At 34.8% G+C, this 22,071-nt stretch overlaps 1 protein-coding gene across 3 annotated transcripts; it reads right to left on the bottom strand.

The window, feature by feature from the left end:
- Window positions 1-5,224: 5,224 nt before the first annotated feature.
- Window positions 5,225-21,025, bottom strand: LOC121409323 (probable E3 ubiquitin-protein ligase HERC4). 3 transcript variants are annotated; one of them, XM_041601253.1, is made up of 14 exons: window positions 20,662-21,025; window positions 19,384-19,554; window positions 18,054-18,135; window positions 15,241-15,454; window positions 14,483-14,637; window positions 13,398-13,511; window positions 12,320-12,394; window positions 11,513-11,785; window positions 10,727-10,831; window positions 10,104-10,225; window positions 9,366-9,548; window positions 8,207-8,381; window positions 7,536-7,641; window positions 5,225-6,720 (listed from the first exon to the last, which is right to left on the bottom strand). In XM_041601253.1, the coding sequence occupies exons 2-14, from the start codon at window positions 19,533-19,535 to the stop codon at window positions 6,482-6,484; spliced, it is 1,995 nt and encodes a 664-aa protein (XP_041457187.1). In that variant the 5' UTR covers window positions 19,536-19,554; window positions 20,662-21,025; the 3' UTR covers window positions 5,225-6,481. The 3 variants fall into 3 exon arrangements, with proteins under 3 accessions (XP_041457187.1, XP_041457185.1, XP_041457188.1); XM_041601251.1 differs by having other exon boundaries at window positions 20,674-21,022; XM_041601254.1 differs by lacking the exon at window positions 13,398-13,511 and having other exon boundaries at window positions 20,674-21,019.
- Between the last annotated feature and the right edge of the window lie 1,046 nt (window positions 21,026-22,071).

The following is a 22,071-nucleotide window of genomic DNA, read 5'->3' as shown; positions in this document are numbered from 1 at the left end:
TTGTACTTTTCACCTTTCCATAACCTTGTCATCACTGTTGTTGTTGTTTTTAATTAGATGTTATCTGGTTGTCATGGCAATGACTTAAGATGTTATATTTATAAATTTAGTCACAAGCATATCCCGATTAGTACCTAAAAAATGGTTGAAAATGGACTGATGATCATACATGTATTCTACATTTTTATCAATATTTTTACTTTACTAGAGGAAAATAAGCTGTTGCCATGGCAACGGGTTCTTTGCAACATTGTTTCTTTTTATTTAATTCAAGTATTACCAAGGCAACATCAATCTGTATCATTCCAATTAGTTCATGCAGAACACTCACTGTATTATTTCCCCTAAATTAATTGAGTAGGTCAAACCTTATGCATGTATATATAAGTTAATGTTTATTGTACTTTTCACCTTTCCATAACCTTGTCATCCCTGTTGTTGTTGTTTTTAATTAGTTGTTATCTGGTTGCCATGGCAATGACTTAAGATGTTATATTTATAAATTTAGTCACAAGCATATCCCGATTAGTACCTCAAAAATGGTTGAAAATGGACTGATGATCATACATGTATTCTACATTTTTATCAATATTTTTACTTTACTAGAGGGAAATAAGCTGTTGCCATGGCAACGGGATCTTTGCAACATTGTTTTTTTTTAAATTTAATTCAAGCATTACCAATGCAACATAAAGTTTTATCTTTATAAAGAACTCCTGCAGAACACTTTCTGTAGTTTTGGTTCAAATGAGGGGGTCAAAACTAAAGCATACAGATTAAGTCAATTCCAGTTGATTTTTCCACCTGCCCATTGTCTTGTCAACCATGTTATTTTTGTAAATCAGTTGTTATTTGGTTGCCATGGCAATGGCTTGAGATATAATTTATACATCTAGCAACCAAAATATCTTTGTTTAACACTGTAAAATTAGGGGAAATTAAAGATAAATCATATTCTACAACGTTTTTTTAATCAAAATTTTATTTTTCTGGGGAAAAACAAGCCGTTGCCATGGCAACGTACCAAATGGAACTATCTTGTTGATTTTGAATGTTTCTAAATTTTATATATATTTAATTAGAAGCTTGAAAATTATCATTTTATTCATCTATATCATGTTTATTTACCATTTACATGGGAATGTATGTCATTTTTGAGAAATTATTCCGTTGCCATGGCAACGGCCGAAAATTGCATTTTTAAATTTACCTCCCATCTTTAAAATAAATCTTACGGCATATACTAATACTTGTGAAAGTTTCATGCTTTAGTCAAATTTTGCACAATTGTTCGGCTAATCCGCTCTACTAAAAAGACATATATCAAATAAAAGTTTGATTTCTTTCCAAACTGATGAATACCTTGACAACTCATAAATTTAACACTATTTTTTTCCTTAACTGTTACAATGAAACACAATATCAGATATCTTCCAATACAGAATATATAACATTGATGATAATAACATACATTAAGAATGAACTTCTACAATAAATTCAACATACTCAATTCATTTTTTTTCCGAGTGTCAAATATTAACATAGAAAAGAGATTTTCCAAATAAATAAAAAATCATGAAAACGTGTGACGAGTCACAACCTATGCAAGGGACGTATCTCTGCCCCCCCCCCCCCCTCCCTGACGAGTTTGAAAGCGAAGACCTTTTTTTTTGCTTGTCTGATTTTTTCTGGTACGAAATCTTCTTTATTTGTGGTCGAAGACCTTTTTTTTTTTGCTTTTCCTTGTGGAAAATCATAGGTTCGCTACTGAATTGAAGCCATCAGCACTCTAAAAAAACAAATATCAACGCCTCGGCCGCTTCACTCAGATAATTTCTATCCCAACAACAAGCTCAGCCCTGGACACTACCCCCCCCCCTCACTAAAACACCCCCATCCCCTATATCGGTGGATATCTGGCTTTGGGTTCCAATTAATGGTCTAATATTTACATGATTGAAGTTCTCCCATTTATAGAAATGGATTGTCTCCCTCTTTGTTGCCAATTTCTTTTCTTCTCTTTGATCCCCTCTAATATTGTTTTCTTTTTATTTCATTAAATTAAAGTTATTTTAATTCTTTTTTTAATAAGATATTTAACTAAAATCAAAACATTATTGATTAATTGATATTTACCTTCTCTCCTCCTTCCCGAAAAGGATATCCGCCAACTAAATCTATTTATTTCAAAATTTAAATTTCTTGCACACAGATCCCAAAGTGATTTTGAAAATTCACAAGTATAAAATTGAAAGTTATACATTTCTTGTTCCTTTTCACAAAATGAGCATAAATTGGTTGAAACCGACTAAAACGTAAAATGTGGTGGTTGATTTACATAATACTTATGCAAGAGTTTATACTGAAACTCTCTTAATCGACTATTCATTGTGCAATATCTTAGTCTTATATTTCCTTATTGGTAAGATCATTTTCTCAGTTCTAACTCAGTTCTAAACTCATGAGTTTATAAATATTTGCATCAGTGGCGTAGACAGGTCCTTAGACCTGGGGGGATGATCCCTAGCTGGGTCATACTTTATATATATATATATATATATATAATTAATATATAAATATAAAGAATGAAGGAGATAACGTACTCGATAAAAACAAAATATCATGGGCCAAAGCAGACGAGTTAAAGATAACAAAATAACACGATCTGCCTCATGGATTATCTCGTGTGTCTTTTAATCACTTTGCTTTCAGCAATAAACAGGTCATCCAGTAATAAACAAACTTCCTTGCACATTTTTCATGGCAGTAATCTTTTGTTTGATTAATGACAATGAGTAAAGATGATCATAAGAGAAATGTTAACCAACAAAACTTAGAAAAGTTCTAAAAAATCCACTGCGTAGACATGTTCGTAGTGCGAGGTTAGTATGATAGGGGACCTACAGCTACGCACTTTGTAGTTTGTTTACAAACGATAAAACTATACCAATTTTAATATTTGAACAAACTATCTTTCACTAAATTTGTGGCAAACAAAGATCATTAACCAAGAAGAAAATATCACAAAACTCACTAATAATAATACAAAAATCCGCCATGTTTTCTGAACACCTCTCGATTTCGCTGCCCAATGTAGAAGGGGTCCTACAGCTACGCACTCAATTTATGACAAAAAAATAGTATTTCCTGTGCCTCATTTCTAAAATAATTTCAATTTTCATATTAATTATTTATAGGATAAATCGATATTTGAAATTATTTAAAGTGATGTTATAACTCCAAAATTCCAAACAGTTGTGTGGGATTTCTCTGTATTAAAAAATGCATGCGCGATGAGAGGTGCGTAGCTGAGTGCCCTAGCCTGAAGAGTTTATACTGAAACTCTCTTAATCGACTATTCATTGTGCAATATCTTAGTCTTATATTTCCTTATTGGTAAGATCATTTTCTCAGTTCTAACTCAGTTCTAAACTCATGAGTTTATAAATATTTGCATCAGTGGCGTAGACAGGTCCTTAGACCTGGGGGGATGATCCCTAGCTGGGTCATACTTTATATATATATATATATATATAATTAATATATAAATATAAAGAATGAAGGAGATAACTTACTCGATAAAAACAAAATATCATGGGCCAAAGCAGACGAGTTAAAGATAACAAAATAACACGATCTGCCTCATGGATTATCTCGTGTGTCTTTTAATCACTTTGCTTTCAGCAATAAACAGGTCATCCAGTAATAAACAAACTTCCTTGCACATTTTTCATGGCAGTAATCTTTTGTTTGATTAATGACAATGAGTAAAGATGATCATAAGAGAAATGTCATTTGTCGGATGTCTAGTTATCATCTTGGTCATGACAGTCCTGCTAAACATGATCTAGAATAACTAGTATTCCTTATTTTACTAGTATAGTAGTATACTCTTTTAAAAGTAGCGATATTGTTAATGATCAAATGAATCAACAACTAAAGGAATAAACAAATAAACAGCCGAATAACTAAAAAAATATCAATTACAATTATAGTAATAGGGGTAAAATAAAAAAAGCTCAACATTATATTTCTTATCCACGTGCAGATATGCGGACACTAAAATGATAAGCACACTCTGTTTAAAATTACCATGATTACAAAGGCTTGATTGAATTAAGTATGGAAATGAAATAAACCTCACCGGGTTGTCGGAAGTAAACTGTATAGATAGTAACTTGTTATAATTTCGATTCATTTCTTATTATGTACCTTGTTATGATGATTATGATAAAAACATAGGTAAGGAAATGTAACAGTTTATAACCTTCAAACCTAGAAAACTGCGCACGTACAAAAATCACTGGTATAAGTAATTCCAAAATACATTGCGCCTCGACTTACTTCTTCTTGAAACTGGAAGACGTTTATTTTCACCCAATATAACAGTCCTTAACAGTAAAGGATTATAATACCCAACATGAAGGAAAAACAGGCATACTAATGCTTCATATGGCAGTATCAGGTAACACGCTCGAAAGGAACATACTCCTGGGAGTGAATATATGAAAGAGTGAATATTGAGTGAAAAAAACCTCGGATATCACTGAGGCCATCCAAAATTTGCACTTTCATTCCAAAATCATTCATTTACTAATTCGCTCCTTAGAGACTGAAAATTTTCACCTTTCCTTTGCAAAGTAGGGGTTGAGGACATGGCCAGCAGGGAAAAGGGTCAGTGTATGTGTATAGGTAATTTCTTATTAATTCGTTTGAACAGTGTTAATGTGTTATGAAAGCAATTGCTCTGAAAGGGAGTGATTAAGCGACACTTTCTTAAATCTGTAATGAAATATTTTGAACTTATCTCCTTTGCAAATACATAATTATTATAAGGAAATGTACTTGGTGAAACTCTGAATAACGATCCTTAAATGTATATGACGACGCAAGACAGTTGTTATTACTTAAAACTTGCAAGTTGTAAATGCATATAAGATGATTGACTCTGAAAAAAAGTCCAATTTTGATCATGTTTGTCATTGCTGTACGTTATGATTATTACTGCTATTATTATTGATTGATTTTAACTAGCATTCATTGCTTTATTACTGTATAGTTTTGCTTCTTCCCCCACAGAAACCTGGGGGGGATGATTGTACACACCATCCCCCCACCTAAAATTCTGGGGGGATGCATCCCCCCATCCCCCCCGCTATCTACGCCCCTGATTTGCATTCATCTAAGATGAACCCTTTGTACTTATTTTTTTTGAACGATTTGACATGTGTTTGTCAACAACTTGTATAAACATATTTTCCCACAATTCGACAGCATCATCAACTGAATTACTTTGATCTATACTTTCCCAATTCTGGTTACGAATATAATTTCTAAAGTCATCACTATTGAGCTTGCTGCAACCTCTGAGAATGATAAATTTTGGCTGAGCACAATCTTAGAGATCCAGGTCAGGAAGCTAATCGAATGGTCACTCATTCCGTTATGAAATACACCATGATTTACTCCGATTTTGGTTGTTGTTTGTTAATAGATGATCTTCAGAAACATTTGTGATTCTTGTTACTACTTTGGTATTGACTTGAACCAGAGAATTATCTATATAAACATATTTCTTGGTCATGCTTGATAAGGGTTTAGGTAGGATATCAGTTTACGTCACCTACTTTAATTATGTCATAATTCATTGCGTCAATAACGGTAAGAAATATTTCGTACGAATTACAAATTCAAATATCTGATGAAGATGGTGTCTATACCAAGTTGATACGATGAGTTTTGAAACCTTGAGATAAATCTTAATAACAAGCGTTTCTAAATCATCACTGATTTCATGAATTATTTCTTTCAAAATGTAATGATTTGTGGAGATAAATGGCTACTCCACCACCCTGTCGAACTCTGTCTTTATGAATCAAATTATAATCGTCAATCATGATTTCTCTATCATAGATAGATTCATCTATTCTGGTTTCATTAACTGCGAATACCTGAACATTGTTAGTCTTAGCAAATGTTCTCACTTCTTCAATGTGTCTCAGTAGGCTTTTAACATTTAAATGGGCAATCTTAATTCCATTACCACGTAATTCTTGGTAAACCATGTATAGAAGAAATGCTTCGGTTGGTAGTATTTGTACAGGCATTAAATGACTCTAGGATAGTGATAAGTTCCGAATCATTATACATGTAGAAGGACATGTCTTTAAAAATACAAATGTTGCATTGCCAACCGAAAAAGTATCTCTGACTTGTCATTGTAGATCTCTTCAGGAATACCAGCACAAATGATATGTCGCCATTGGTTGCATTTAGTACACTGAACTCCAATGAAACCGGGATGGAGAGTGCATGGCAAATATGAATAAATTCGTAATTTTATAATTACAGAAACTCTTCGATCACAAATCTGTTTATTGACCTGCTATTTATATGCAATTAGCGTTCGAACGTTCTGTATTGATGTCACTGAGTTCTATAGATTAGACTTCGCTTATCATCAATCTGTTTCTATCAACACCTATCGTGCAGGTTTATAAAATCCATGTCCTTTCATCTCTAGTAGTTTGAGTAGTCGTTCTTTCAGATGTTCTCTCTGATCATACATCGGAAGATGAAGTACAACAAAACCATGACATGTATTGACTTCAGGACACAGATCCTTTGGATGTTGCCCTTCACGATCTCCCATAGGCCATATCCTAGCTCCAATCTCCTGGAATCCTCCAAGGGGAACATGGTTTGCACCCGTGATCACTCCTGAAATCAAATCATATTTTGTTGGTTACTTACAATAAAGTTGGGTCCTCTCGGCATGCTCGATGATATTGACATTTGGATTATTCATTATTTGGATTAATATTTTAGAATAAATTTTCGTAAAAATTACATGTATCAATTTCTTTTACTATGAGTATATTCGGATTTTTTTTCTCAAATCGACATTTCTTCAACACTCTGTGTGTGACACTCGTAAATGCGAGTTGGCATGATAGGTCTATTGAGTGGTCCCGATATGCCCTGCAGTATGGAACAAAAAAAACCCTAAGTAATTATAGCTGAAATGTGTCTCGCCTGCCCCTTTCGCATACGACAATAAAAAGTTATTTGGCCACAAGAGAAACTTGTTAGTACAGTTTCGAAATTGGTAGTAATGTAATAGGTAATTGCTAATATAGAACTGTCTGTAAAAAAGGAAAAGAAGATCAACCATTTTTTTTAAGCTAGTTTTGGAAAGAACTGTCAACAGACACCTTTATCTTCTGTGGGCTCGAAAAAATCCGGATGGTTTTTCTTTTTCATGACTAACTATATATCATATTTCCTCCGAAGTATTTTTGTATGTTTGTGAAACTTCATAAAAATAATGACAATACTTCCTCTGCTATAACAAATAGGCTAAATGCTCCAGAAATTTCTTGAAATATTACCCCGCCCATGATCGGAAAGGCACATTAGAATGAGAAAGGGGAAATGATCCCCAGGAGATACAAGGTTTCTTTGCCTCGGGATATTGATAATGTGAATGGAATGACTTTTAAGGGATTAATCTATAAGATATTGATAAAACTCACTTAGAAAGTCTTGTTTTTGATCGTTGGTAAGATCATCATGAAATACCGACCAAAACATCTTCACCACACGATGATCTGAGGTAAAACCTTTCTCATATCTAAAACTCTACAATGTGATATAAGGAAAGAAAACAATAATTACAAATATTATAATTATCAAGCTATTTTACTAAACGTTAACTCAAGAAATTTCTAACTCTAGAAATCGCCATGTCTACCAACACAGCACCGCTTCGGCCTTAAACACCAGGGCCCCCGTCTTACAAAGAGTTGCGATTGATTCGATCAGTCGTAACTATGGACGGCCAGCAACGTCAACATCTATCATGCATGTTTGTTCAAATTATTTTTCAACTATGATGTATATTCATGCATTCATTGTTTTCATGAAATTGCACTGTGCTTCTCTTTGTGTAGAAAGGACATTGTGCAAATTTCCTGTAGAAAAAATTATGACACTGATGGATTTCCTTAACTCTTTGTAAGAGGGGCCATAGAGATATCTCTATGGATGGGGCTCTGATCGACACAAATAAGTGTAAACTAGGGACACGAGAGGGAGCACGGTCCCTGGTTAAACCGGTATCGGTTGATTCTTTACTGATGTTGTTTCAACATTTCTTTCATTTTATTACGTTGATTTAAAAGTGGAATAATAGAAATAAACTCACATGTTGGAATGCCATCCAATCATATTGTCCACCTTGGAATAAAGCCATAAGCTCTTGTGGTGTGAAGACCTGATCAATGGCAAACTGACTGAGCATACTCCTGAAACATTCACTGAATGCATCGAATTGGGATGATGATGTGTAGTATCTGGCATATAGCTCGATGTACTCTCCACTATTTAGGGTTGGGGAAAAAAGTGAGTTCTTTCGTTTCCGTTTTCAAACATAATGATAAAACTTTAAATTATTCAAAAAATTGAAGTAAAGGAATGATTTAGTGCGACTTGTAAATTAAAAGTATCACGAATTGGGAATGTTTCATTTGGTTTGACATAATTCGATTGAAAATAAACAAGATATAAAAAAGAACATACAATTCATCAATATTCTACACGAGATATCCAGTAAACGAATCTTCTGAATGGTCATAAATAACAAATATGAATAAAACAAACACACAAACAAGTGTATAATTATTATTTGATGATTGGAGAGGAGTCATATAAAAAGAAAGCTACCATCAATGCAGATAAAACACTCTCTACTCGATATTTCATCATTGCCATGCAAACACTTTGAAATCAGCCCTGCAGATGCGACAACAATACAAATATTCACATATTTACTGGAATACATGCCTACAGACAGGAATGTTCTTTACAGTGTACACCATAGCGTAATAAGCCAAAAAGTTTGAGGGGCCAGATGTGGGGCCCTGGGGTATAGGGCAAGATTCTTACAAATTTGCGACCTAGCAAAGTGTTTTACCTTTTTAGTACCAAAGTCGATTTTGAGGTATATTTACGCATAATACAAAAAGAAAGATATTGTACTTCACCTTTTTCCCCCTTCTCGTTCTCTCTTTTCTCCCTTGGTCATAAAAATTTTGGGGCACATGGCTCCCAAGTCTGTACACCGTTGGTATACATCATATTATTATTTTGGGAGCCTATACAATGTAAATCCAAACAGCTCTAAGTCTAATAGCACTATTTTAAAGGAAAGATCTAGATTCTAGAACTTCGTTTTTCTAAGAATTCATATTACAACATAAACATAACAATTTTTGTATATAACTTCTTTATGAAGAATGAAATGGGATAGCATAGCATCTAGCAGGACTGTCCGATGTTCTTAGAAATGATCATTATGCACTCACACATTAGCAGCGGTCACCACCTCGTCCTTGCCTCCAGGTCTGAATTCGATCACCGGTTCGTGTTCAGGTCCGTCTACCATGAAACTGAAAACGGAAAGGTCATCGTCACTCATTTCCAGCAAGGTTCCCAATCTCTTTGCAATGTCAGGATCAAGTAGTTCCAGATCTTCGAAACTGGATCGGCTGAAAATTGGTACGAATATTGAAACATTAACAATGCAAAAACACCGGTGTTAATTGATTTAACACCAGTCCGGAATCTATATCTGTCCACACCAGCAAAGTATTGCTAACACCACTTTAGAATCAAATCTATGCTGTTTTAATACTAATTGGTGTTGTATAAACATATATCTGGCGTTAGACCCAAACCAAACTGGTCACTGATGTGGACATATATAGATTCCAGGCTGGTGTTAAATCAACACCGGAGTTTTTTCAATTATTCTTTTTTTAGGCGCTGATCAGTTGATGCAATCAGAACCCTTTATTGTTATTTGGTCAATTCGTTTTCAAGGGGTTATACAAGGTGTGTATTGATTTGTTAGGCAGGCATAATTCAAGAGAATTTGCGAAATTTTATATACTCACTGAAATTTACCAATCTCTGTAGTATATAAAGGGTTCTGTTTGCATTGAACTTAGGCGGCAAAATTATTTACCGTGAACCACCACCTGAACGAGCGATATGATGATCGCAGAGAGCGAGTCAAGGGAGCTTTAATTTGTCATACCAACCTGTTTCCAAGTAGTTTCTTGTAGAATAGAAACGGAAATGGCAATGTAACAATGACCTTATTATAGAACATCAGAGCGAACATCTTGCCGACTGATCGTAACTTGTCAACATCCTTATAATCCTGTTATGACAAAATAAAACAAAGAATATGCATGAAATCAGAGCAAACAATTAGCTTATAGTTTCATTTTCAGTAACAGAGCCTGTATTTTCCCGCAAAAAACAATACGTTTTATCTAAGTGCGATTTAAAGAATACTCAAGATTTATTTTTTGTGACACTTAAGAATAAATAGTGGTTATTTTTGTTATTCCGAAGATTTTCACAATTCGAAGGTTCATTAATCGGAAAATATTTCGTTCGTATATTTCATTGTTTTCATTTTCGGACGATCGAATCTTCCGAATAGAAATCTATATTTCTTTTCAGATTAACGAGCCTTCGAAATATCAAGTATAAATTAATTCTTCATTAACTATATAGATTCATACAAATAATTGTATAAACAGAATGATGTATGTAAACCTGAGAGACCAGCGTAATAATCAAAATTATTATTGAAAAAAAGATATCGGTAGGGGGCATATTGGAAAGTTTGCTTCAGAGATGATTTCATTCTAACCTTGTTAAACCACAATGTAGTAGACGATGGAGAGTCGGTGAGTTTCTTGAAGACCATGTGCTTCTGAGTATTAAATAACTCTCCAAAGAACCGCGAGAAGAATTCCTATAGAAGATGAGAAAAACATCGAATCAGACAAATGTCATTTTTCTAAAATATATACCATTGCTATATACGAAAAGACTAAAATTGGGACCTTCTGTCTTCTTGTAAGGCGCTCGGCGACTTATGGAAATGGGGAAGGGTAAAAATGACACAGGGGCCGCGGAAATGGGGGGGGGGCTGGAGAGGCTTCAGCCCCCCCAACTTTTTCCCAAAATCGTGTACAAAAACCTAAAAATGACCATATGATTGTGATTTTTAGCATGGTTAGCCCCCCCCCCACTTTGAAAACCGTTCCGCGGCCCCTGTGACATGTTATATTATGTAGGACCTACTGAAAGAATCCTAGCTTACAGCTGAAATAGTTTGTATGAATAAAAGTTATTATTATTATTGTTTTTTATATTTCTATAAAAGAAAATCCACAATTACTGAAACATCTCAGTGGTTAGATGAAAGAAAGGTCATGTCACCAATCTTTTCAAATTTATGAATCCCTTCCCCCTTTGAATTTTGATATCTAAACTGACAACATGATAATGAGACCCCTTTAACCCCTCCTCCTAAGTACCAATCCCATCATGGTCTCGGCAACCGATTCAGGACTGGCGCCATGATATTTAGATAAAGAGATCAAAAGTCCTGTGACGATCTATTCATTTGGGTTCTCACTTTCTTACTTACTTTCATTGGTCCACCAGCATTTGCTCCCAATGACACATTATCCTTGAAATGGACTTCGAATGGGAGTAAGAGAGCTGTTTCTCTCTTATTTTGTATCTTTGAGATCGCCGATTCAACAATCTTTTCGATGTCGTTGTCTATCTCGAACTGAAGGTGTGCCGGTTTCAGATGTAGAGAAGGTAAAATGAATATTTCCAACCACAAAGTTGATCCTGGTTCAAAACTTGTTTCGAACTCCCGTCTGATCTTTAAAAGAATCTGTTTGTAGTGGCGCTGTAGGATGAAGAAACAAAATAATGGTGCAAGGAAATGTGTTTGAAATTGTCAGGAGTTAATCTGTTTAAAACGGAACCTTACTCTCTCTTTGTTTTTACCAACTAATGAAAATATCCGTCTTGTGCAGATTTCATGAAGTCAGATATTCGTGCACAAAAAGGGAAAAGATAGTGATTTAATTTTCGTGACACAAAGTTATTTATTAAAGTGTGGTCCCTAGAAATTAAGATAAACTTCTTTTCTAGGGAATAATATAGGTTAGTCACACAAAAGTAAAATAACAACAACAGGTAGCTACATATTTACTTGTCTTGCACTATTAAGCTAATCAACCAGTCCTTAGGACGATATTTGTATATTTTCTAACACTTTCTTCTTATTGATTAATTAAAATAGATAATCAAAATAATTGAAGCTGTTCTGAGACGTATAGTAATGTATGACGAATGCCTGCAAATATTTACACGTTTTCTTATTTCATTCAAAAATAGGAGATAACAGATAAAGAATATAATGAAGGTGTTATCCTACCCCACATGTAGAATCAAAGTGCATACGCATCATATTCCACTTCCTTGGTATATCTAGTAGAAATGTAAATTGACCCTGAAAATAAAAATATAAAGAAAACAGAATTTGTCGTCAGATAAGCATGAGCAGGATATAATGCGGGTACTCTATGCTTAAAAAAAAACACAAAAAATTTGATCAAAATCGGACAAAAGAAAAAAAAACAAAGTTAGGAAATTTCAAAGATTTGCATCATTTCAGTTAAACATCTCTATGCATGTCTTCATGAATATTCAATGAGCAAACTGATAATGTCATATTCCCATTTGTTCTTTTGTATTTTATTACATGAAATTAGGTTTATCATTTTTTTCCTCCAAGAAATAAAATGTACTAACAACTTATTTAACATGTTTAATGCATTAGTTATTGTTTCAAGATTTCATCCAGTGGGGATGTGACATCATCCGCCAACCTAATAAATAGGCATATTAATGACGACATGCATATAATTTTCAAGACTTGCTAGTTAAATTTTCATTCTACATATCTAGATATGATTATTTTTAGCCAAGAATACCTATTAAGAGAAAGACAAAGTTACATCAAGCGAAACTTAAGTGTATAATAAAGTAAATATCCCTTTGTTCTCAAGAAAACAAAAGGTAAACCAAAATAAATAGAATAATTGAAAAAACATCATAATGCACGGAGAAAATCTGATGAAATATATGATAATGAAGCCAGATTAGTGAAACATGCCATCTATTTTAGATAACACAGAACTGGCCGGCCGCTTCCATATTGGATACCATGCATGTCATTCCGGCAATTAATCACCGTCTCTCTCTTTATTTTAATATAAGAGCTTGAAATATTTCTATTTTCAATCCACACTTTTAGGGTTATCAGGTTTCATTTTATACTTGTAACATTGTATTTTTTATTTTGCTAGCGCTTAGACCATTCTTAGAAAAGCAAAGTACATAAATAATACATAGTAATAAATAGTCATTTTCTTTGATCATGCAACGGTAGCATATAACACGGTTTTTACAACGTAAATCTTTAAATTATAGACTCATTTATATACATGTACCATGTGCAACAAAAAGTTCCGTTGTAGAAAGCGCTCCTCAATCCTCCTGTCAGTATCTTTTTGTAGAATGTAGAATAGATTGACTGGAATCTTGTAACCAAGTGATTTATTCACCTGTAAGTGAAAATAAGGAGCCATCTTTCATGTTTTAACAAAACCTGTACTCCGAACCGACCGATGGTATAATTGATTTGATGGATCTGAAGTGTGTTATGACTGTCAATAGTTTCAAAAGCAATGTGTATTAAATAGAACCATATCATCTCTTGTCCCAGTCAAGTTGGGCGATTCAGATCGATGACTTTTGTTTATATTCACGGAAGCTTAAACAGTTAAAAGTTCAATCTACTTGACAAGATGATTGTATCTTGTCATTTCGACGTAATATCCCAGTTTTCGCTCAACGACGTATACATGATCCAGCCAACCCGAATAAATAAATTTATAATTTAGAGCTGAATACAGAGGATTAGCCTGCGTTCAGGAGCAATAATAGGGGGTGATTAATGTCATCTGTTCTTAAATCCTCCATAGAAAATTTATCCCTAAAATTAAAAAAGTTCCTGCAGCAGAATCTCGAGAACACCTGTAATCTTACCAGATTACGTAATCTTTATACATTACATCATGTAAAATTACAGGAAATTGGTATTTGGGGTATGGAACCTTGCACATTTCCTTAAATAAAACACCGTTTTCCCCTTTTTAAACAGACCTGTTCTGTTAAATTGCAGGAAAATTCATGTTTTATGAATTTACAGAATGATTCTGTTATTGCTTTCTGCAAAATCTTCTTTTTTCTGTAAAATCAGGGTTTTTTTACGGTTTACGTCGCCGAGCAAAACTCGAAATTAAGATGAAGAGGCACGTTATTTTCCCAGGTCGTCTTATGTGTCGTCATTGTACTTTATCTTGCTAACACGTTGTATGACAACATAATAAAAATTACATGAAATTGGTATGATAATAATTTGTTGCAAAACGCATCAAAATAATTCTCGACTGACTTGCGCCGGGTTAGTCAATAGGTCTAATTGATTCAAATTCAAATTGAAACTTCACAGTTTTTCTCCAAAAATATGTACCTGGTACAAGATACGCAATGCGGCAAAATATATGTTTTCTTTCTGCCTTAAATCCAGAATGTCCATTGTACAATTGTTGAGTAGATTCCTGTATGCCTCTTGGTAGACCTTGACCACTCTGGCTAACATATCAGAATCATTCTGCCACCAACGCCCTGTAAAGAATGAAAAGAGATTTTAAACAAATTAAAATTTCGATTATTTTGTGAAATTCTTTATCAATATTACAATTTTCAGGTTTATTTTGAACTTTTGATTCAGTCTACATCATAAATGTACCAGTGGGGTGGCCAGAGTCTGACTCGCCCTTGTTTGCTTGTCTGAATTATTTTCAACTCACGGTAACATTTGATTTCGTTTATTAGCTTTCTGAATTTTCAATGGGGATGTTTTTTTTTTCTTTCTTTTTTGGGTTAGATAATTTTTATCCCTCTTGAAGACATTTTTTTTTAATTTCATACGCCATTGGTCTGCAGCTATACACTGTAAAAAGATATTGGGTACAATTTTTACCACCACGAGGGTAATGTGTCCAACCAATTTGGGGCAGTATTTTACCCAATTCGGGAAGCATATTGTCTAGTAAGTTTGAAAAATAAGCAGCAATTACTTTAGAATGGGGTTAATGTTCCTCACACTGGATGAATGTTGGTTGGACACGTAATTACCCTAATGGAGCACTTTTGCCCAATATTTTTTAGAGTGTATAGCTATAGTCATCCAATGCTGCAATCAAGCAAACTTGAGATTTGTCTCACCCAATACACTAAAGTTGGTCTTCGCCCCGGCATGCATGTTGATCAAGGTAACCGCCAATTCTTCGATGATACGATTACCCCACTCTTCATCTGGCTTGTCGAAAGCTGGACACTCGAGTACAATCGGAACAAATCGTAAAAGATCGGATTCGATTTCGTCCTTGCAGAGTTTTGGTCGCATATCTCGTAGGTGTTCAAGGATAACTTCTGCTACCTGTTTAAAACAATTGACAATATAATCCCCTTTCATTACTCAGTCAGAAAAAAAACGTTGAGGTATGGAGAAGAAAAACTCAAATGAAAAAAGTCCATTAAAAAAATCCAACTGACAAAAGTATCTGTCAATATTTTTATCATTATAACAAATTTCAAAAAATAAAACGATAATTATGTAACAACAACCAGGGGGCGGCGGAGTGAAGTTGAAAGTTGGAAGGGGGCACAGGGGAAAAGGAACACCTTCTTTCCGAAAAGGGCACTATCTTAAACATAGCCGTATGCAGAATTTTTTCACTGGGGAGCAGCACGCATAAACTTTTTGGGAAAAAAATCAAAAGCAAGGGAACAAAGTGACCGACCTTAATATCATTGAGGCCCTTTTGCATTTTGTTATGTGAAATTGATGGATTTTGTGAATACCTTTAGTGAATTTTGTGAAAATCTGGAAAATCCGCTGCGTACGGCAATGATCTTAAAACAAAGATAAAAAAAATCTATCCCACCCACATGACTCCTGAAACTTAAGGCAACTCATTATGCACTTGCGGAAGGAAGCATAACGGCGTTAAATAGATTATATATTTTAGAAAGGGCACAAAAAGTGGGGGTTTAAGGACAACTAATCTGGAAGAAAATAATAATAATAGGCATTTATATAGCGCCATCTATCTAGAAATATTCTATTCCGAGGCGCGTTGTTATTATTATTGTTACCCTGCATGGCTTTAGCTCGAGCTGCCTTTCAGCGCTCAGTGCATTTAAGGAATTAATCCTGCCGGGTACCCATTCACCTCACCTGGGTCGAGTGCAGCACAATGTGGATAAATTTCTTGCTGAAGGAAATTACGCCTTGGCTGGGATTCGAACCCACGACCCTCTGTTTTTAAGTCAGAAGACTTATCCACTGGGCCACAACGCTCATTGCCGTTAACAGGCACCTATCAGAAGTCAAAGGGGTACTCGTTAACACATGAAACAAGTCCTCATGTGAAAGGGGCACAGAACACGTACGTAAAAGGGGCACCTATAAGAAGGCAAAGGGGCACTTGCTAACGGCATAGACGAATCATTCTCAGGTGAAAGGGGCACAGGAGATGTTCGTAAGGGGTACTTTTCTTGGGTAAAAAGGGGCACTGATTCGAGAAAGGGCAATTAAAAGAAAGCAAGTGGGCACTTGTTCAGACATAAAACGGGTGGGTCCTGATCGGGTGAAAGGGGCACAGAACACTTTCGTGAGGGGGATATTTTAGGAAAATGGCATTTATACGAGTAAGGGCACATGGTCACAACTTAAACGGATCCTCTTCCGATGAAAGGGGCACAGTACGCGTTCGTGAGGGGGTGGCATTTTTCGTAAAAGCTGCGTAAAAAGGGCTTTTAAGCAGCGCTTCAAAAAATTTTTTTGGGGGACACTGTGCCCCCTGGCCCCAGGATCGCCGACCCTGACAATAACCCATTGCGAAGTTTCCCAAAATTATGAATTTTTACAAAAAATGATCACCAAATCTATAAAGTGATATAGGCCCTCTCAATCAATCAATATGATATTAAGAATTAAATGAATAAAAAAAATCATTGCAGTCAATTAATCATGAAATAAATATTCAGAATAACCGTATAGATAAGTAGTAGTAGTGGTGGTAGTGGTAGTAGTAGTTTAGTAGTAGTAGTAGTAGTAGTAGTAGTAGTAGTAGTAGTAGTAGTAGTAGTAGTAGTAGTAGTAGTAGTAGTAGTAGTAGTAGTAGTAGTAGTAGTAGTAGCAGTAACAGTAGTAGTAGTAGCGGTAGTAGTAGTAGTAGTAGTAGTAGTAGTAGTAGTAGTAGTAGTAGTAGTAGTAGTAGTAGTAGTAGTAGTAGTACACTTTAAAAACTGTGGTGCTAAAACTGACACCAATTGGTGTTAATGGAGGACCACACCCTGAGGTGTTAAAATAACACCCTAGAGATTGAACATAACACCAAAGAGTGTAAATGTAACAACCATAAGTGTTGTAATAACACCTATAAGTGTAAAACTAACACCACCAATTTAACATCGGTGTAAAATAACAGGTGTGGTCCTCTATTTACACCGGTTAACACCACAGTTTTTGATGTGTAGTAGTAGTAGCAGCAGCAGTAGCAGTATTAGTAGTCATGGTAGTAGTAGTAGTAGTAGTAGTAGTAGTAGTAGTAGTAGTAGTAGTAGTAGTAGTAGCAGCAGCAGTAGTAGTAATAGTAGTAGTAGTAGTAGTAGTAGTAGTAGTAGTAGTAGTAGTAGTAGTAGTAGTAGTAGTAGTAGTAGTAGTAGTAGTAGTAGTAGTAGTAGTAGTAGTAGTAGTAGTAGTAGTATAGTAGTAGTAGTAGTAGTAGTAGTAGTAGTAGTAGTAGTAGTAGTAGTAGTAGTAGTAGTAGTAGTAGAGTAGTAGTATAGCAGCAGCAGCAGCAGCAGTAGTAGTAGTAGTAGTAGTAGTAGTAGTAGTAGTAGTAGTAGTAGTAGTAGTAGTAGTAGTAGTAGTAGTAATAGTCGTCGTCGTATTGTTGTTATTAGGAGTACCAGTACACATATAGTTTATTCGTTATCCTTTTATTTTGATATTCAAGGATTATTCGTACCTGTTCTAAGAGTTTGATGTTTCCTTCAAGTAATTTGAATGTTTCTTTCAGTGATTCCATATTTATTCCTGCATACTTTTCTCTGAAATAAAAGACCATGTACATTTAGACAATAGCGGACTACAATCATCATGAAATCAATTGAAAAAAAAATAACGAAACCCTGAAAATTTATGATTTTTCAACAAGAAGTAATATCGATCCATCATGTTTGGTTTGCTTTATTTAACATGACGAACATTTTCATTGGTATATTTATGGAATACCATAAAATTCAACGAGGTGTGGTCTCCCAAGATGATGAATATATATATAGCAGACCAAATCCTGTTTATAATTTCCTGATTCTAAGCTATTGATGTTTTCATGAATTAGTATATGAACCAGGAGACCCCTCCTACCGTAAATCAGCTGTTCGAAGCCTTGACATGGAATTGGGCATTTTCATCTCTTAATAGTAATAATAATAATAACTACTTAGTCTTATAAAAGCGCTTTGCATTCTAGAAAATTTGAAATATACAAACATAAGTTGATTAGATATTATAAAACAAAAATTAAAAATATCAAGGGCACGTACTGTAAATGGATTTAGGTTAAATATGTGGGGTTTTTTAGGTCTTTAAATTGGATCTGAACGATGCTTGGTGATAGAACGAAGGGAATGTGGAGGAAAATTCCGGCACAGACGTGGGGCAGAGATGAAAAGGAGCTATCACGAAAAAAAAATCAGTTTTTGCTTATTCTGTCAGTTAAGACATTTCTATTTGCAGAACGAAGGGACCTACTGCCTTTTGTATGCCTGGATTAAGTACACAAAATAATTGATCACGATTCAATTCTTAAACGAAAATGCACGATAAACAAAAAGTAGAACTATTTATCATTTTAAGATCGAAAGAATATTTCAATATTGTTGTCACTAGATGGTTTGATTCATAAAAGAGTGTATTTTACTCAATTACCAGGCATGGATTTCCCATCATTCTAAAAAGTCCATTATGTTAAAAAAATTGAAGGTGAATTTGGGTGAAAAATTAAGGAATCAACGACTTCATTCAACCACATCTTCATTAGCCCCTAATGACGCCGCTCTCTAATTAGAAATATTTATGCACTCTGCAAACACTCCTCTTTATAATGAATATTGAAGACTGACGAATTTCACCCTATACAAGCTATAAGAATGTATTTTCGTTCAAGAAGAAATATATTCCTAATGGTGAGAAACCTGCATCTGCATGTAAGAAAATATTTCCAATAAACAGTGTAGATTTCATGATGTAATACTCCCCCTTGTACTATTATCGACATGAATATTCTTTTTTACCTGAAATTAATGAAATCCTCATTAAAGAATGCCTCTACCAGTGATGTAGGTGACATTGCTCTGTACAGATCAGTTCGTTGTTTTTGAGTTAGATCAGATCCACGATCTAACCTGAAGATGCCATCAAGTATCGTTTTGGAATCGGCTGCCATGGTTACTGCAGTTGGGTTACTGGGTCATAGAATATAAATATATTCAAATGAAAAATTAATCGAAGGAACTGAAAATTTGTTAAGAATATAAAGTTCAACGTGATATAGAAATAAGTATATTATGAGACTCTATATAAAATCGATCTTAAAACCGAGTGACGCCTCCTAGACGATTGAATTACATGCAATGACAACGATAATGAGTGTGGTGAATTCCAGTAGTTTTTCAGTTTTTGAACCTTCAATGCGGATCAAATTTGAATGGATGACTTTATGATTATGTTGACGGCAGCCACAATATAATGTACATTGTCAGCCTAGATACGATAATCGCTCGCTCATGGAGACCACGCACGATAATATGGGGAATCCCCAACTCATAATAAATAATAATACCCGTCATATCAACCGTGCAGATATCACACACTCCATATATTTTCATTTTTATTCATTATTCATTTATTTATTCAAGCTGGACAGTGAGATCAGAATAAGTTACTGTTTTGAATTTTGGTCCCGTATAATAAAAAGACATCAAATACACGTGAAATTTTTGTGAAAAAACACACACAAATACATGAAAAAATGTTATCACTGAAAAGGAGTGTAGCAGGAAACAAAGCAATATAACAATAAACTTCAATCGATATACGAAAGGAAAATAGATATTAACAAAATCACAATGAAATATAGGCCTATTGAAGTAAATTTTTATGCCGATAAAATTTGAAATTGCACGGGGTAAATAATTGAAGAAGTATACAGATACGCTCCAATAATAAAAAATGAATGCAGTCATTCAGAAAACAATTCACAAGTCAAACATTTATTCATTCATTCAATGACTATCATACATGTACATGAAATAGTTTTACACTATTTGTACGAGTCTTGTTCCTGGTATCATACACAAATTACTTCCATGATAGAGAACATGTTTAACAGACACAAAATTATCAAAGGGAGAAAAGCATTGCATAGTGTTTAGGCAAAACGTTGGTAGAATATGTATTATAATTACAAAAATGAAGCAGATTTGAGAACTAAGGCATAAACATAACAGACCTACACGAGAAAGGGTTGACGTGTGAGTGTAAAATAAAATAATAGATATAGGCCTAATCACCCTCTTACTTACCAATGATGGTACCTCGATGTGGATGCACCAATACCAATGACGCCAACGCCACATGCACGTATTACTAGTATACAAGCACCGTTGATGGATACGGGGAATCCCCACTTCTCTCAAAATAGCAGTGAGTGATGTAATCCCTTCTGTCATTCATTAATGTTTAGTCTGCGTTGCGAAATTATGTGAGTTCAAGATCCAATTCAATTTTATTTTCAAATCATTGATCACAGTATGACATTCGTGTTGGTTACAAAATACAATATACAGAAGGCATGGAAGGTGATAACTGTGAAAGCACAGCTATAGAACCCCATATTGCAATGCACACACTGGTCCTATACGCAGAAAGATCTTTCGGGGGGGGGGGGGCAAGACCATGGGCAAGGCGGATAGGATTATCGAAGAAACTCGAAAGCAAGTTAGCGTACCGACCGAGCTTGTAAATGGCTTTGCATTTTTAAAGTGAAATTGAAAGATTTTGTGCACACATGTTGGTTAATTTCGTAAAAATTTTCAGTAAAATATTAAAATGTTAGTTTTGTAAAATTTTAGAGAGTCAAAATGGGCCTAAGCTTAAATGACGTTACAAAACTTTGTAAAATTTATGTTAAGAACTGCCCTTTCCCAATTCCGCTGCTTACTGCCATGCGCACAGATCGAAAAGTAGGATAACACAAAGAAAAGGTAAATGAGAAGGAATACTGTTATCTTTAAGAAATTTTGCCAGGCGTGCGATGCTGTGCCCCCTCATTTTCTTTTCGGGAGGGGGGTCATTACGGCACTCCCACAAAGTAAATAATGTTTGTATTTTCAAGAGATTGTTTGCTTACTGCATGATTTTAGGCATACGTTTCGTAATCCTATATTTCGCTGCTCCCACCACAAACCTTCCATTGGCGTATATAGGGGGAAAGGGCATAATTGCCCTTGGGAGCAAGGGCGGCACTTTGAGGGGACGCAAAACAAACAAACAAACAAATCAAGAGAGAAAGAGAGAATTAATTTTTCATTTTATTTAGGTTTTATTTACACATATCGATGACGTTACAAAATAATTACAACCTTTACGTGCATACTTCGAATATGAAGTGATAATAATAAGCACTCTCAATTAATATGATCATAATTATGCTACATGCAGGGGCGGGAATCTCTCCCAAAAGGTAGGGGGACACAGGGGCGGATCCTGCCTTCGCCAATAGAGGGGGGCGGAAATTTGTTTCAGCCATATTTTCCCCGATCGGCAGCTCGAAGATGATTTTTTTTTGTTTCATTGAAGGGGTAGTCCCCATTAGTCACTTCTTAGCTTTATTCTTATGAATTAATATATAATACTTATGATGCGAGCGCGAAGCGCGAGCCAATTTTTTGTAAATTGTATGCATTTTTCCTAAAATTTGG

This window comes from Lytechinus variegatus, chromosome 2, assembly GCF_018143015.1.
Source record: "Lytechinus variegatus isolate NC3 chromosome 2, Lvar_3.0, whole genome shotgun sequence".
NCBI classification, from domain to species: Eukaryota; Metazoa; Echinodermata; class Echinoidea; order Temnopleuroida; family Toxopneustidae; genus Lytechinus; species Lytechinus variegatus.
Note: the sequence above shows the minus strand (reverse complement) of the source record. Positions and strands in the feature narration are given on the sequence as shown.

Coding starts and splice junctions, on each gene's coding strand:
- LOC121409323 (XM_041601253.1), bottom strand. CDS start 19,535: ATGGCAGCCGATTCCAAAACGATACTTGATGGCATCTTCAGGTTAGAT. Junction 12,395..13,397: donor GGAACTTTTTGTTGCACATG/GTACATGTATAT, acceptor TTTTATTTTCAG/GGTCAATTTACATTTCTACT. Junction 7,642..8,206: donor ATTGGATGGCATTCCAACAT/GTGAGTTTATTT, acceptor ATCACATTGTAG/AGTTTTAGATATGAGAAAGG.